The sequence below is a fragment of the Corvus cornix genome, chromosome 5 (assembly GCF_000738735.6).
Source record: "Corvus cornix cornix isolate S_Up_H32 chromosome 5, ASM73873v5, whole genome shotgun sequence".
NCBI classification, from domain to species: domain Eukaryota; kingdom Metazoa; phylum Chordata; class Aves; order Passeriformes; family Corvidae; genus Corvus; species Corvus cornix.
The window spans coordinates 38,224,728-38,241,042 of record NC_046335.1 but is presented as its reverse complement, the minus strand read 5'-3'; the positions used below and the strand labels follow the sequence as shown (position 1 = coordinate 38,241,042).

The following is a 16,315-nucleotide window of genomic DNA, read 5'->3' as shown; positions in this document are numbered from 1 at the left end:
CAGCTAGAGCATGTCCAGCCCATGAAAGTCACTGCAGTGCTGGCAATCAAACCCTATGAGATCTTGGATTGCTTTTGTCTAATTCTAAGAAAAAACTAAGTACATTTATTTTACTGGTACACTGGTACCTCTTTCCCACTTTACAAGGAAATATGAATAAGTCTTCTTCATTTCAACCAAAATTCAGTAAACCCTTCATGCTTTATTTTCCAGGCCAATTTCCTCTGAACTTGGTCCTCAAACCCATCCTTCTCATGCTAGACTCCTACAAGTAATTTTAACCTTTTCACTAGGTAGACCAATAAAAGATCTTTTAGGACAATATGAAGCTCTTCCAACACCTTAGGAGGCAAGGTATATCTCTAACTTTTCATCCAATCTTCCTATCTCCAACCTCAAAACAGTATTTGGTTGTGAGAGCAGACTGTGCTCTAGTAAGCAAGTCTACCTCTTTACAGTCATTTGGAAGACTGACATGCAAAGAGAGATTTGCAGGCATTAGAAAAACCTGTATTAGACTTTTCAGTATCCATCAAAGATTTACTTCAGACAGAGGATGCAAAATCATGGTGTATTTTAAGATATCAGGGTTAGCTTTCACTCTGAAGGAAAAGCAAACACACAACCACCCCCAACCCTTCAAAAAGCCCATAACCAAGCATAAATTACCACAAAATAACAGATGTTCTTATTTATCTTATCTCTGTTCCACTACAACCTCCAAACTTACCTGGTATCCTGATAAAAGACCAGCCGTTCTGAGGCCTGATCCCTAAGAGCCCTCCTGGATGCTCTGGGAAGAACTGGGAGCACTGCTTCAGCCAGTCAGCTGCTAGCTCAGGGGATCCATGGAGTACACACTGCTTTGCTTCCAGACTTCCTCCTTCCCTTAGTGCCCTGCGCTCGTATTCTGCACTTCGGTCATTGCAGTAGAATTCCAGTGGCACAGCTGTTACCTACAAGTAAAATAACAATAGTCAATATTCTTGCTCACATTTCTCCTCATCCCCAAATCCCCAGTTCAAGTACCTTACCATGGGATCAAATTTTCAAAGTCATATCATTATGAAATGCAGAAACAGAAAACAATCTTTTGTTTGGCTTAAACCAAGCAAAGACGCAACACCTCTCCACACCACAAAAAACACCATGTAAACAATCAGGCACCGAAAACCTTCCTTTTGATAAACTATGCCTTGTGCCAACTGCTACACAACTGACAGCAAAGCTAGAAGAGTAATATCCTTGCTGTACCTCTCCTTTTGCCAAGATTTCTTTTATTTGTTTATTTTTAGTTCCACCCTTCACAATCAAGTAAGTATTTATCTCATTAGCAGAAATGACACTTATATATTGTCCTTAACAGAAATTCATTTGATAATTCAAAATTAGGGAGATTCATAAATTAGAAAGGGGAAAAAAAGGAACAGCATATTTCTTGGGCTTTACAGCTGCTTTGAACAGAAGCGGGCCACAGAAATAGTGGTCTTTTTCTTGTGGCATTCTATGAATCCTATGCCCTATTACCTGTTTCAGTATATACAATCCAGCTGGACAGACCAGTGTTGCAAACAAGGGAAGTGTGATTTCATGCCATGTAAGCTGTTCTGGAACAACTCCATCAGTTTCACTCCCCCTTTTCTGCCCCATCCGCCCAAATCCGTACAGAGTGGAAGGCGGACATGAGCCAAACAGCTGAATGCCAGTGGCTGCAAGGTGCTTGAGCAAACTCTGTTCCAGCAGACAAGGCTGCATTTTGTAAAATCTGCAGCTTTCTCTTCTCTCTCCCTTACCACGGTAAAGGACAACAACCAAAAGTGAAACTGAGCCATGGTACACAGCAGGACAGGCTGCTCTGCTGGATTTAACTTCAGATACTTCACCAACAGTTAAATCACATGATCCAAAGTAAACACAATTACAACACTTTAACACAAATATAAATGCAGAATAATTCACTGTCTAGCACAAGAATTAAAAAAAAAAAAGCAGATAACCAACTTCTTCTTTCTACCTTTTTTGAATATAAGTCTGGTTTTGGGAAAACATTCTGGAGTGTTTACAGAAACTGTTTATAACCAAGTTTACAAAAGAAAGCAAGTAGAAGCTTTTACATACTATCTAAAAACTTAATAATGTGTTATAAACTCACATAGAAATGAAAATAAATGGTAGTATTAAGACAACTAACCTTACAGTAACAGAGAAATTTGAAATGCCATGACAATTTCTTCACCAATATAAGAAGCAAATATATCACTACTTTAGAAGTCATTGTTGCTTTTATTTTAGAAGTACAATGAAAAAAATCCTCCATGTAAAGTCATAGAAGTTAAAAACACTGTCATGAATCCTAACAGTGTGCAAAATGACACTTCCTCCAGGACTATGAAAAGCAATGTAACAAATGAACAACAGAGAAAATCAAGCTTGTGAAAGTTTTCACACTTAAAAAAGGCAGCAGGGCTGCATAGGAAGAAACAGTACAGAAACCTATAGGTTTTCATGGAGAACAGTAAACAGTGGACTTCCTGCAGAATTGAGCAGGGGTGGGAATTAACGTGATAATGGGACATCTGAAACATTAAACACAAGAAAAGAACCATCTTTGTATTGCAGATGAAAAGCTTCTATGTTTGAAGGGGGTTTAAATTTTTCTTCCAGCTTACTCTGGTGATATAACTGCTACATATTGAGAATAATATATGCAACATTGTATCATGCAAATAAAAACATTTTAACAGCTTAACTAAATGCTAAGCAATAGACAGTTTAATTACCACCAGTTTCAAACACGGCACTTTAGAACTGTAAGGTAAAGAGAGCAACTCCTCCCTCAGAACTGCCTGGTATCTTGTATGTCGGCTGTACCTCACTGAACATTTGTCAGCTAACTCAAAGTAACAGGTATTAAGCAAGGTTTCCTAGCTGGAAGTGTGGCTCTGACCAGTTTTACAGGAGCTCTTCTCATAGGAGTAAATTAATCTCATAGAGACTTCTCTTTACAAGGGCCAAACAATTGTTTAAACATATTAATGAGCACAGTTACAGTAAATAACAAAAACAACAAAAAAAAACCAACAAAAAAAGCACACAATATCTTTGCAAAACAGTAAATCCAGTGCTTTTCCAGATGCCAAGAGCTGTTTTAAAATCTGTCTACAGGTCTTACACACAGCTACACAAAATACTGCAAAGAGAAAGGGGCTGTGTTAAGAATTTGAACACATTTCCACAACCTACAAGGTACTTTTAGAGTTGCTGCTATCCTGTACTGCCACCTGCAGTCAAAGCGTATGTCTGACCTTTGTGAGAGAGGGCAAAACCTCTCTCAAAGCACAAAAAATTCAAAATGCAAGCAAGTTCTGCCACCTGAAAAAAAGTTCTGCCACTGCTGTAAATCACAAACGATGGTACAGACTTAGGTTGTTTAAGAGACAATATTCACCATCACGTTTCAGTTCATATTTCTACACTGAACAGACTGGAACAAATACTCTTTTCAAGCACAGACAACTTGCCATACTGATTTCCAGGACCTAGATTTTTCACCTCTAGAACAGGCAGCCACTACACACAAAACAGAGCAGACTAACTTCTGACACAAACATAGCTTACCTACTGAAAACAATACACAGATTTGTACACCGGGATTTTTACAAGACAAATGAAGTCATGTCGGAAGATTCTACAAGCCACGTTTCAGTAACACTTCACTCCAAGGAAGAACTAGTAGGAGACAATCTTGAGACAAACTCTGTGTGCCTCAGTGCTATTTCTACATTAACAAGAACTAATCTTCCTACATATCCCCTGTAAAACTGACTGACATCTGAGGACCTAAGACTATCTTTATCATCAGTTCCTTTTTTTTTTTAAATGCAGGCATGTATTTCTAAGGTCCTGTATTTTTACATGCCCTTACAAGAGAAAACAATGCTTTTCTGAAACAGACAAAAAAAAAAAAATCTTTCATTCAAGCTTGTTCACACTCCTTTTTGTCATGGCATATTTTTTCAAATTTTTTTCCCCACAGGTTTGTTTTTGTGGTTTTACTTGTAACGAAAGGTAGAGCAGTCCTTAGAACTAAACCCTCCTCTCTCAACACCATTATTGTCAAACGGATTGAAAGAGTAATGGTTCAGAAATACATCAAAAATATAGTGACAGGGATGTATAAAGGCATTTCCACCTTAAATTAAACAACTTAGTTTAGCTAGGACAATTGTAAAATGCTTCCTGCATTTTTCTCCATGCAAAGTTAACCTTTCAGACACTGTGAGATGACCAAAATGACTTCACACAATATTCCAGAGTGTAAGAGAGCTATTGAAACTAAACCAAAGTATATTACTCAAAATTTAATTAATTAGCATCTTAATGACAATGCAAGACCCATCCTCCAAGTTACATTTTTTTATGATTGAGACCTATCTGTACTCATGAAAACTGCCTCCAGAGAAAAAAAAGACTGACCCCCTCCCCCAGCTGCTACATAACACACGCTCCTATTTCTATCATTTGCTCCATTAACTTCCCAAAATTCATCACAGGTCAAACAACAACAGAAGGCTATAGTTTCTGGGAACGTATGTGCTCTTTCTGCTCTTTCAGGTCTTCTACACTCCTGCCAAAAGTTTCTAACAAGCATAAAATTAAAGTCTTTGTACTCCTAGAAACAAAAACCCATGTCTACGCTTAATCATTTTATACCAGTCAAGCCAAAACAAGTAACTTTTATTCACTAGAATAAACACCAGAAGCCCCTCTCCACCCTTTCTGCTGTAGGGGAGCAATTCAGCATATCCTTCATCCATGATGCAAATTTAAGCACAAAGAGTGACAAATCAAGGGAATCTGAAGGTGGTTTTCACAACTTGCTCTCAGAACAACCTCTTATTCTCCAGCCAGGTAGTACATTGTAACTGGGAGGTGACCTGTGACTTTGAGCAGTCCAGCTGGATTCCTGGCCCCTAGAGCTGCTGACACAGAAAAATTCAGCTTCAGCAGCAGCAGGTACGTAATGAGCTTCCATTTGTGAGGTCCTGCTTGCCATCCAGCCTTCTCCAGATGCAAAAGTATAATTGCACATCATTTGATGAGGTCTACAGCAATAACTTCAACAGTGACTAAAGAACATAACATCTGGATGGTCTGGTAATAAAAATTCATTTTTTCCAGGTTTGTCAAGATCCAACAACATGGAACACAACAGCCATAGACCTAATAAAGGTCTCTTGTGCCAGCCCAGGAAACCTCAACTAAAATAATTTCAAAATTCATTTAAAAGATGATGGACAACCCAAAGCAGTAGCACTTAACATCCAAAAGCCCTAGAAAATGCCAACTTGAGTAATCCTTATACACTGCAATCTGGTGTTCCCTTACTGAAGCATGAGAGGAAACAAACATCCTCGTCCAAAAAGCACTGCTTCGCAGCCCTCTTTTGTCATCAGAGCTGACCAAACAACCACCTCATTCTGTTCATATCATACCTAGATTTCCCCCCTTGGCTTATCACTGAATAATTTACTTTAAAATCCCTTCTATAATTGCTTTAGGTATTAGGAGAGAAAGTGAAATCTCAGAACAACTCCTGTTGGGTGCATCTTACAACTTTCCTCTTCCCTTCAGTACACATTACAGTCACTTCCCCTATGAAAAACCCTCTATTGAATACCGTAGCAAAAGGATATCCTCACAACAGTTTCACCCAACCAAAAGAAAGTAATATATCATTCTGTTCCTAAGACACAGTTCTACCAAGATTTAAAACACAATAGAAAATACATAATTTACAACTTTACTTGGACTTACCCGTGGACTGGCTATGCACAGGAAGGACGGCAGCTCAGTCACCTGGCAGCATCGTACACATGAGGTAGCTGATCTCCTTCTATATATGACATGGTCTGAATAGCCAGTAACTGCTTTACAGTGGCTGCTGAACACAAGGTTCTGAAAACAAAATTAAAATTAAGAAGTTACTATGTTTATAAAGAAATACTCCTCTCAGATCTTCTATCCACCCATGAGGAAGACAGACAAAGCACATTCCGTACATATTGCTCTTTGAATAAGGAAAATTCCACACATCTTCTGCAGTGAGTATGTAAAAATCTTTGTGTAATTATCAGAACATTCAAATCCAGAAATGTTTGCAATCAGAATAGATCATTCTAATAACTTGTCTTGACACTCAGTTGGAACCAGAAACAAGTTTTTCCGCCTTTGAACCTTTTGACCTTAGTTTTTCTAAAGAAGGAAGTAAAGGAATATTCTAGTAGATCTGCCCCTCAGGGTGTTTTCTAGCTACTCATTTATCTATTCTGTATTAAAATGAAATTTCACAGAGAGAAAAAAATTAAGAATTGAAATCAGGCTGGATTGGTATCTTTAGACTTGCATCTTTTCCAATCTTTTCCTTCTTTCCTGTGCAAAAGGGCTCTAAATTTTATCCTGAAGATTTTGAAAGTGCTAGCAGGGTTATACGCATGAACAAACGCATGTTTAAAACCTGGAATTTGCCACAATGTCCTTTTGATACAGAAAAATATACTGACTCAGAAGTGGAGACATTTGGATGACAGTGCAGTTTAAAGAAAGGAAAGTTCTTTGAAGATGCTCAACTCTACACAGAAAGCTAACAAAAAATTTAATTTTCTTTGCTTGCATCAGTTATAGCTCCTTTTTATTGTAATTATCTCCATCAAACATTTAAATAAACTGCTTATAGACTAAGCCATTTCTGCCACTTAGCTTTTATTCTGACTCTTCTATATTCATAGAGCTCAACAGTTCTTTATTATGTTTGTTTCCCATAGTACACAGAGCATTACCCTGCACACAGTAGGAAACTAGCAATAATTTTAGAAGCATTAAGAGGTATACCTCTCACAGCCATAGGACCACAGGATATGCCCTCCTGGCAATTCCAGCAGTTCGCATAAGTAAAAGGTAAACAGGATCTCAAGTTTTGGTATTGTTCTGCCCAAGTTCCTAATGCACCAAAATTAACAGACCCTCCCAATTTTCCGAAATCCCAGTATTTGAAGTTCTAAGCATTCAGGTACATGATAGAAGCAGACACCCTGTATAACATGTCATACACTTGATAGCTGCTTTTCTATGTATGTCAAGAAATGCTAGAAAACATCCACAGTAAGAGTCTATTGCAGATCATGCATTCTGGGCCCTTTTTTTTCCATTCACTGGGCGAGATGCAGATGGCTAGCACATATCATTTGGAACCTGCTAACAAGGAAGGAAAACAGTCTGACTGTACATACATGCCAGCACTACCCACACTCAACCTTAGCCTGTAAGCGCATCTTTCAGCTGCTGCCAGCGAGACTCATGGGCTGGAGCTGGCTAAAATGAAGTTCATACTCTGACTGAACATCTGCTCCTCTATTATATAAAAGGTGAGCACAGAAAGAGCTGACAGTAGTCTTTCACTAACACCGAGCAGAGCTAAAAAGCACAGGTCAAAGCTTGGGCCACACTGGATAATGTGAAGTGATCCCAAAAACAGCCTCTTACTCAGCTGGCAATTCTTAATCACTAATGCTGGCTTAAGCAACAACTGCTTCACATGTTTATTCCTGTCCCCACAGAGCCCCTTCTTGTCGGCCTAGCTGTCTGTACTCATTAAGATGCTGATCAAGATGAAAACAAACCCCTGCCCCTCCGCTCCAAGTGAGTTTTGTGGCATGCTTCACCACCTGGTAAAACAGACTGCATGCTGAAACAGCAGTGTTGGAATCACAGGGCTGGGAATACGTGCCTGTGGACAATGGCTACGAATGCTGGCTTACTCATCTGAGAACCAGAAATAGTGGCAACAGAGCACCAACGCTGCTGCTGAAAAGGGTAAGTCCTTTCCCACGATATATTTGTGCCACTTCCTGTGCTCCTCTCCAGAAGCCTATCTGGCTACACATCTAATCAAACAACAAATTCAACAGCCATGAAAAGACAGTTTTCTGCAGCTGGCTCATACAAGGATGTGTCAGGGTATACCCGCATCGGCAGAGGCAGGGTTCCACAGCTGAGAGTAGAGAAAGGACAGCAAGAGCTAGAGGGGGAACAGTGAACAACTGCTTTAGCTCAAAGCCCCTCTCTTCCCCACCCCTGGACCCCAAACGGTGAGTACAGCTGATTTTCTGAAGAGGAATCAGCATTGCAGGCAGTCACAAGAGCTTTCCAGTAAGTTTTATGACAGCAAGCACTGGCATACTGATTGTGGCCCTGGTCAATAGAGGGGTTTGGTAATTATTTCCTGGAAAGCGAGAATAGAAGAAATGGATAAAGAGGAAGTTAACAAACTGTAATTCCAAACCTATGCAAGTTTGTTACTTAATTCTCCTTTGGAAAAACTATCAAAGACCTAATAAAGACGACTTTAGGGCAGTTGAAGTACCCAGGAAAAAACATAAATAAAGCTTCAAGAAGGTATCCAAAATAAGATAAAAATACTTGTACCTGGGCATTAACCTTGCTTTGAGTGCTAGACTTCTGTGCGCAAATTATGAGCAGGTCACATAAGAAACATCCCTCTGAATTCTGACATATGCAGCTGTTAAGAATTCATGAATGGAGCAGTCACCAGATATAACAGGGACAGTGGAAACCAGCTTCCCATCAACCACACACATGGAAAAGACTGGGTAAGGTTACAGAACTGAACACAGCCACAGCTCTGAAATGGATCACATACCTTAGTACAACAAAGCCAAAAACCAAAGTGGAAGATTGTTAAAAAACAAGAACGTACACATCCACTACAACTATGCAATCCAAAATAAATCTTGAAAGAGGCTCTCCTATACTGCAAACAGAGCTGCACATAAATATGTGTATATTTATGTAAATATATATGCACATCTTAAGCTCATTAAAGCTCCTAAATTTTTAAATAGAAATAAAATTAGGAAAGGAAAGGAGAGAAGGGTTCATGTAAACAGAGCAGATTTCATATTAATTTAATTCAATGTATACAAATTAATACATATTGCGTGGAGGTGTTGAGCAAGGGCAATGAAGAGACCTCACAGTGAAAGGGATTTCTGTGTTTACATGATGAAACTTATACTATCTTTAGACAGATGTTACTTCAATTTCAGAAATATCCATCAAAAATAAATGTGTTTCTTTTTCTACTGACTTATTTTCATACTTTGTCTCTTGCATCGGAAATGCTGATCTGAGCAGTTAAGAAAAGCCTTTCCAGATTTATACCATTTCCTTTTTCCTCTTTTCTCACCCTCCTCACTCCCTGCATGTTACTATCTTACGAAGCCCAAGAGGAAGCCTTGGGAATGCTACGTTGAAAGCTTCTCCAGTTTGGGCTAAGGAAAATGTTAGTTCTTTTCACTCACAATAATGTGTGGTGCTAAAAGACAGGCATGTAAAGGGCAGTTTGTTTTCAACTCTCCCTTTGGTTTTGCACTCTCTAACCATCCCTTTTTTTTTAAGACATTCTAAATGTAAGTTCTGCAAACAATTCTGTAAATACAGCTTATTTTAAAGTGACTTCAGGTGGTAATTTGTCTAACAGGCAGGTTAGAAAACAGCTCTAAAGTATCTGTCATAACTGCAGGGCTATTCCTCCTTTAGATTTGCTGGGGTTATCACAAATGCACTGTATTGCACACACTGATGAACTCTGCTCCTCAGCTGGTTGTTTTCTGTATTGAACATATTAGTTGCAACAGTCATTAGTTACACACAGTCAACAGCCCTGGGAACCCCGAGACACAAGTAATGACATCCTCAAAGAACAGAAATTATTTGGAGAAACCAAATTAATGTTTAAATCTTGCCAGGCTGTGGTATAGGGAGATCTGTAGCCTATTCAAATGCTTTACATTTAATCACTAATATTAAAACCTACACATGCATATTCCACATCTTATATTTAAAATCTATAATCTTAATCCATCTTCTGTCCTTCAGAAAGTTTAATGGTTTTGATACTTATACACACCAAACCAAGGGTTATGTAAGGAGTTAGAATGTCTTTCTACATATGTAAAAATGAATGCTACCTCCTCTAAGTGCACACTTCTGATTCCATCTTCTTTACTGCCACACAAATTCTCTTTAGCCATACCAAGAGGACAGAGCTACAGTATAGTCTCAGAGATAAGCACTGCAGGCACTACAGAAACAGCTGACTGTAATCGCCAAAACCTAACTGAAAGCGAATTCATATAGCATAGACATTTTATTAAGCTAGACATAGAAACACAGAATATTGAAATACCAGCACAGCCAGAGTTAACAGGCACACACATTCACTTGGCTGGCCCTTTGTTTGATAACTAGGAGGACTCATTTTGTTGGCTTTGCTGTTAACGCTGCAAAACATGACACCAAGTCCAAGGTTGGTTTCCTACTGCTTATGCGTCTTCAATTTCAACTTCCTCTACACAATATTCAATTGAATTCTGGCTATCTCCTTTCCCCTTCCAGACTCATGAGCAGAAGCAATATTCCCTAGAGAAATTTGGCAGGATCTCACTGTTTCAGAAAAGATTTTTTTTTTACTGCATATCTGCTAACTGCCCTAGATGCTTTCCTGACTCCACGCTAGCACTTTTGTGAACTTATTTCCCAGTGAACTGAATCAATGGAGCCTTAACCTAACTCAGGAAATCAACTGCAATTTAGTCATAAAAAGGCAAAATCTTCACACATATCCTAGGCAAAAGATTAGCAAAAATGATCTTGCATTACACAGTAATTTGAATACATCTGGAGTCTACCAGAAAGCAGCAGAAGCAAATTTCAGAGTAGAAACACACCACTGAAAATGGTTGTCCACCAACTATAAAACACTGTCAGGCTGGTCTCCGTTTTCCCCAGTTGCTGCAACAATGTATTGAATTTGACAAGAAAAGAGTCGTTTCAGCCAGAAAATGAGCATGTTGCATGCAAAAAACATTAAGAAATTCTGAAGCTTACATATAGAATCCATCCCTGACAAATCATGAGTCTAGTTCTGTTGCTCCTGTATTTACTTTTGGTGCTGCAGTAATATTTTAAAGTCAACTGATTTATTCATTATAGCAAGTTTTGAAATGTATCGCCACATAGGAAGGAGAAAGAGGTTAAACTATTTTCCTGGTCAGCACTCTGAAGTCTCTTAACTGTATCTAAAAAAGCAGACACCACCATCATCCTGTTTCCAAGTTTGTTTTCCCTGTTTTGTAAGGACAGAATGGTTTTCACCATTTCTCACTCATGAGGATTTGCTACTGTCTCCAGATCACAGAAATTTTGCTTACCTGCAGCAAAGTGCAGCTGTGCAAGTTAGGGAAAGACAGTGGGAAATTTACATCAAGCAAGAAATCCCTGTTCCTCAAAAAACATGATCCCTGCTCTTTGTCCTCCTCAGTCTCCATCCAGGAGCGCATGTGATGGAGCCTGTAGGATGCTTTCAGAGACAGGAAAAGAGCTAACCATCTGCAACAAAACACAGGAGAAACATTTATTCACTGCTTTGTGAAAGAAAGGCTTGAGTATATTTACAGCATAACTCTATTTGACAGAAATGTTTTGGTTTTTTTCAGCGTATCAGGCTTACAGTGTCCTGACTTAAAGAAAATAATTTTTGCTCGACATCATCCAATTATATTACCCTGATTTCGATTTTTTCTGAGGTGACTTAACTGAATCTAAGTGACTAAATCAAGATACACTTCGAAGCACTTTATCTAAAAGGGCCAAGCCCCAGTTAGCCACTACTATTTAAAATTGCACTCTGACTTCTCTGTAAATTGCTCTACATATAAATTATGCATAACAACCTGTGTAATGAATGCAGAATTTATCATAAAGACTATTGAGATATACCAAGAGAAATCTGAATTATGTTGCTGTAGTGCAGTCAAGAAACAGTAATTCAAAATAACCATAACAAGAAAAGAATATTACACTTACAAAGCCCTAAGCAAAACATCTCTATTTATTAATAAAGACTTGCTTTTAATCTCCAATTTCTTACAGTCACTATCTTACTTGACTCAGAGTCCTTTACAGAGTACACTATAACTTAAAAAGATCACCTCTCCTTTCGAGATAATACAGTTCATGATGCTATAAATCCACAGTTCTAAGCCTACGCCTCAGAATTCCATTCCATATTAAAAACAAGACATGTGGAAAGTAGGCAATATGGCTCAGGACTGAAGAACAACTACCACACCACAAGCTTATTCCACGTGTTTAAAACGTACGCTCAATTGCAACTGGTAAGAATTGCACTGAACTGACCTTCCAAAGTCTGGATTTTGAGTTTGTTAATGCCAGCAACCTGCAGCATGACCCTAAGCAAACTCTCCTTTTGCCCTTTGACCATCTTGTGTATTTACAATGTCAATTCTTTGTAATGCAGCATTTCTTGTGACAGGGGCATAAAAATTGCATTGCCTAATGGTGCCCAATACTTGGAGGAACACTCTAGACATTGTTCTGGTATTAGATAATGACAGAGAAATTATAATATTAGGAGGCATAGAAAATGCAGGTATCATCTGATATCATCTGTACTTTTCTTGTAATTACTAAAAGAGGGAAAAAAAAGTTGTCCTCACCTGGCTAAATGTCCCTGATTCATAAGGTTTGCCATTTCTGCTGGAGAGACATCAATAAATCGGAGGAAAGAAAAACAGCTTTCTTCGTTGATGCCTAGTTCACAGAAAAACTGAAGTTAGGCCAACACATTTCACAGACACTCACAGCTGAAAACTAAACTTGCTTCATAAATTCAGGATACACACTCTACAGCTCATGACAAATTTAGGCAAGTAAACAGAAGACTCTAATTTAACCTAGATCTTTTAGAAATACTGAAAATTCCATCTGAATCTCTGTTGCCTGACCCCACATTCCAGCTCATTTTCCAGTGTGGGCAAGAGAAGAGTGCTTACCAAAAAAACAAAATACATTTTAGGCCCAAGTGCAGACAGTAAGAACATTTGTTCTACTTATTAAGAATCAATAGGCAGCGTGAATATTTGCAAATTCGAACACATATCCTCCAGACAGCCGACAAGAACATGCATGCCTCTGGATGCCTGTCTCACATGCTCCCTCTCATCCAGAAAGTCAAACGGGTTAGAAGGAGATGCAGAAATTGGTAGAGAAAAGCCTTGCTGGCCCACCCATGTGCATTGCATAGCCCCAATAGCAGCTGAACAGGTCCATGCTAACAGATTTTAGCAGCCACTACCTCTCTTGCTTTTTACATCGGAAGCTTTTCCCATCCCAGTAGCTGAGTGATCTAATTAGCTCTTGTAGGAAAAATATTCAATCATCTATAATAAATTGTATCTGTCAATATAAGCAGCTTTTCTGGCGTTTTTGCTCATTGATAGATTCTGGGTCACTGGCATCTCATCTAGTTTCCAGTTGAAAGCTGGCAGTTTAAGATACTACACATAATGTACTGAAATGAATCCAAGATTTCTTATAACTGAATCTGTGAAAAATTCACATTAGACTAAAAAGGCAGCACTAATGTCTTGAAGCAAGTTAAAACAAGACAGACTGAATTAAGATACTGAACTGGGATTAAGCAGTAACCAAATAACAAGTTATCCACAGATTGTTCTTCCAGCCACTTTCCATCCTTTCCTCTCTGCGCAAAGGAAATATATGTATAAACACTAACAAAATTCTAACAAGTTTTGATCAGATTATCTCAGAGAACTAATTAATCTGGCCTCTCAGTCCTTCTCCCTGAAGAGGACATATTAAAACCCAGCCTGCTTCCCAGGACTGTAAACCTACCCTTCCTATGGAAGAGAGACTGCTGGATGTGGTCTGGTGCAAATGGCGAAAGTAAAACCCGTAACCACCTGAAAATGAAAGCAACAAAAGCAAACATCATCACTAAGAAGGTGTTAACACTTAACATGTTCAATCACACAATCAGCAGAAGATCCAGAGTAGCCATTGACTCTCCACTGTAAGTATTTTTGCACTCTGAATATGTGGAATTGCATGGCAGTAGAAGGGAAGTGTCATCAGTCTACATGCACTGCTGCTAATTTGACACTGAGACACACCATTGTTATGGAACTGCATTATATGCTCTAGAAAAGCTGACCTAGTCTTCATACATGTCTTTCTCATCTCTTCCCTGAGCACTTTTCATAACTGAATGCAGACAAAATTAATCAAGAATTGCTACGGCTGGAGAAGACAGCAAACTGCACTTGGGCAGATTGTCCTCATCCAAGGTGAGCATTAAAAGCTGTCAAGGCACTAGCAGACGCTCATGTGACACCATGTTGCAACAGATACAGATAGCTTCCTCGTATGTAAAAGCTCACTGAAGGGAAATCACGTGAGGTTTTTTTGTTTTAAGAATCTTTTAAAGCTTAATTCTACCACACATCATCAGCAACAACTCTAAATTCCTTTTCCTGGCTTTCTTACTCAATCAAAGGGATATTCTGTGATTAGGATTCCACCAAGAAAGAGCATCTATATCTGATGTTTAACAGGTGAATGACTAAAAGGAAATGGACTGCTCAGCCAATGTCATTTAAATACACCAGATAAGGGATTTAATTAGCACCTACAAAGATAAAATAAGTGTAAGTAATAATACTTAATAAGCTAAACTGGATAGGAAGTGGAATAGGCTTGCCTGTCCCGTGAGTGGTTAAAGACCCTGATCTGCCCATGACGGTAGATGAACTTGGATATCTGGTATGGCTTTAGGGAGATGTGAAATGGAGACCAAGTTTCCTGTCGCTCAAACAGCTCTGGGTGATTGCACACCTGTAAGGAAGAGAGCATGTCAAAAGCTGGGAGGAATCAACTTGCAGCATCTACATCCCAAATCAACCGTGACCAATGATCACTAAAACTTTAGTATTGCTTAATATTGCATGGCCATTTTAGTGTATCAGTTCAAATTTGAATATGGCATCATACCCTTTCCTATTCACATAACAGCTATTGCCTCTTCTTCTCAAGTGAATGGCTTCCTTCAACCAAACCAACCTTTGTAACCAAACAAGTCAGCAGATGCATGCACCATTTGGCTAAAGCTCTTCTTCACCCAACATCATGCTACACTGCATCCGAAACACAACTGAGCTGCACGCAAGCTTGCTTGCCTATGCCAGAAATTTTTTTATATGGTGTTTTCTAGAAGCCATATTTTAGTTCTGTGCTAACAAATGATTATACTTCTCAAAAATTATTATTTAAAATAGCCTTACCTTCCTGAACTGCATGACTAGATTCATGAGACTACTAGTGGTGGTCTGTGCTTGCTGAGTAGTGCCCATTGATGACTGCAGGAGGTCATCAATAGAGATTTTGTTTTTCAGAGCTTGGTACAAGAGCTTCTGTCGACTTGTCTGCTGGCAGTACATAAGAATTTCAATCTGCAAAATGACAATGAAGATTTAGCCATTTATATCTCTGAAATATTAATGTACATAAAGCTGAGAGAAACACCTTGAGAAAAACACAAGCTTTCTCAAAAAATACATTTATAGGCAGTTGCATTCAGATCTGCCTTTCAAGATCTAACTTGGAAAGGACTTAACTGATAGGGGGGTTTTGGACAGCTTAGGTAATGATGTAGGAGACAGACCTTTAAAAGTACATGAACACAACTAAGTAAACAGATTCTTAAGAAGCTGTGAAAACATCACACCTCTGCAGCTGATCAGTTTAAAATCTGACTTCAATTCTACCATCCTACAGTTCCCCACTTAGAGCAGCGATAAGGAGTGTCAGCAGCCAACAACAGCGATGGGTGCATTGCACAACAACAGTGGCCGTGGGAAGTCCACTGAAATAAGCACATCAGAACAAACCAGATGTCTCTCAGCCAATGGTGCCAAAACCTGGGGACTGTTGGCAACAAGATCATCTAGTATTGCTAACATCCGCGTGAAATTAAGAGACTGATAAGAAAGAAGAATATGATGTTGCCACTGTGTATTTCTCACTCTGTACAGACAAGCAAAAAAAAATTCCTAAACCCATGCCAAATCCTTCACAAAGACAACTGGAAATGTTTATCACCCAGTCATTGCTGTATCAATCTCCTTCATTGCCATTAGTGATACTTCTGTCAAGCTAACGATTCCATTTTTAACTGGTAACAAAATGCTTTCCCTAGAAAAGAAGTTTGTTAATTAGGGGTTCTTCAGTTACATTCAAATCTAATGACATTGCTGGGATGTGGTGTAAGAAAGCAAAGGTCCAAGAAAAGTCTACAGTGAAATTCCAGGTATGCAGACTGACAAACAAGTTAGCAAAAACCAGATAAGAGAACAGA

At 38.8% G+C, this 16,315-nt stretch overlaps 1 protein-coding gene across 1 annotated transcript in view; it reads right to left on the bottom strand.

The window, feature by feature from the left end:
* INO80 (INO80 complex ATPase subunit) overlaps positions 1-16,315 on the bottom strand; it is a 57,933-nt gene that overhangs the window by 20,840 nt on the left and 20,778 nt on the right. The window contains exons 20-26 of the mRNA XM_019281415.3: positions 15,243-15,410; positions 14,663-14,796; positions 13,798-13,865; positions 12,600-12,693; positions 11,292-11,469; positions 5,818-5,958; positions 731-956 (exon numbers count right to left, since the gene is read on the bottom strand). Coding sequence (XP_019136960.1) covers positions 731-956; positions 5,818-5,958; positions 11,292-11,469; positions 12,600-12,693; positions 13,798-13,865; positions 14,663-14,796; positions 15,243-15,410 — 1,009 coding nt within the window. The remainder of the gene's footprint in view (positions 1-730; positions 957-5,817; positions 5,959-11,291; positions 11,470-12,599; positions 12,694-13,797; positions 13,866-14,662; positions 14,797-15,242; positions 15,411-16,315) is intronic.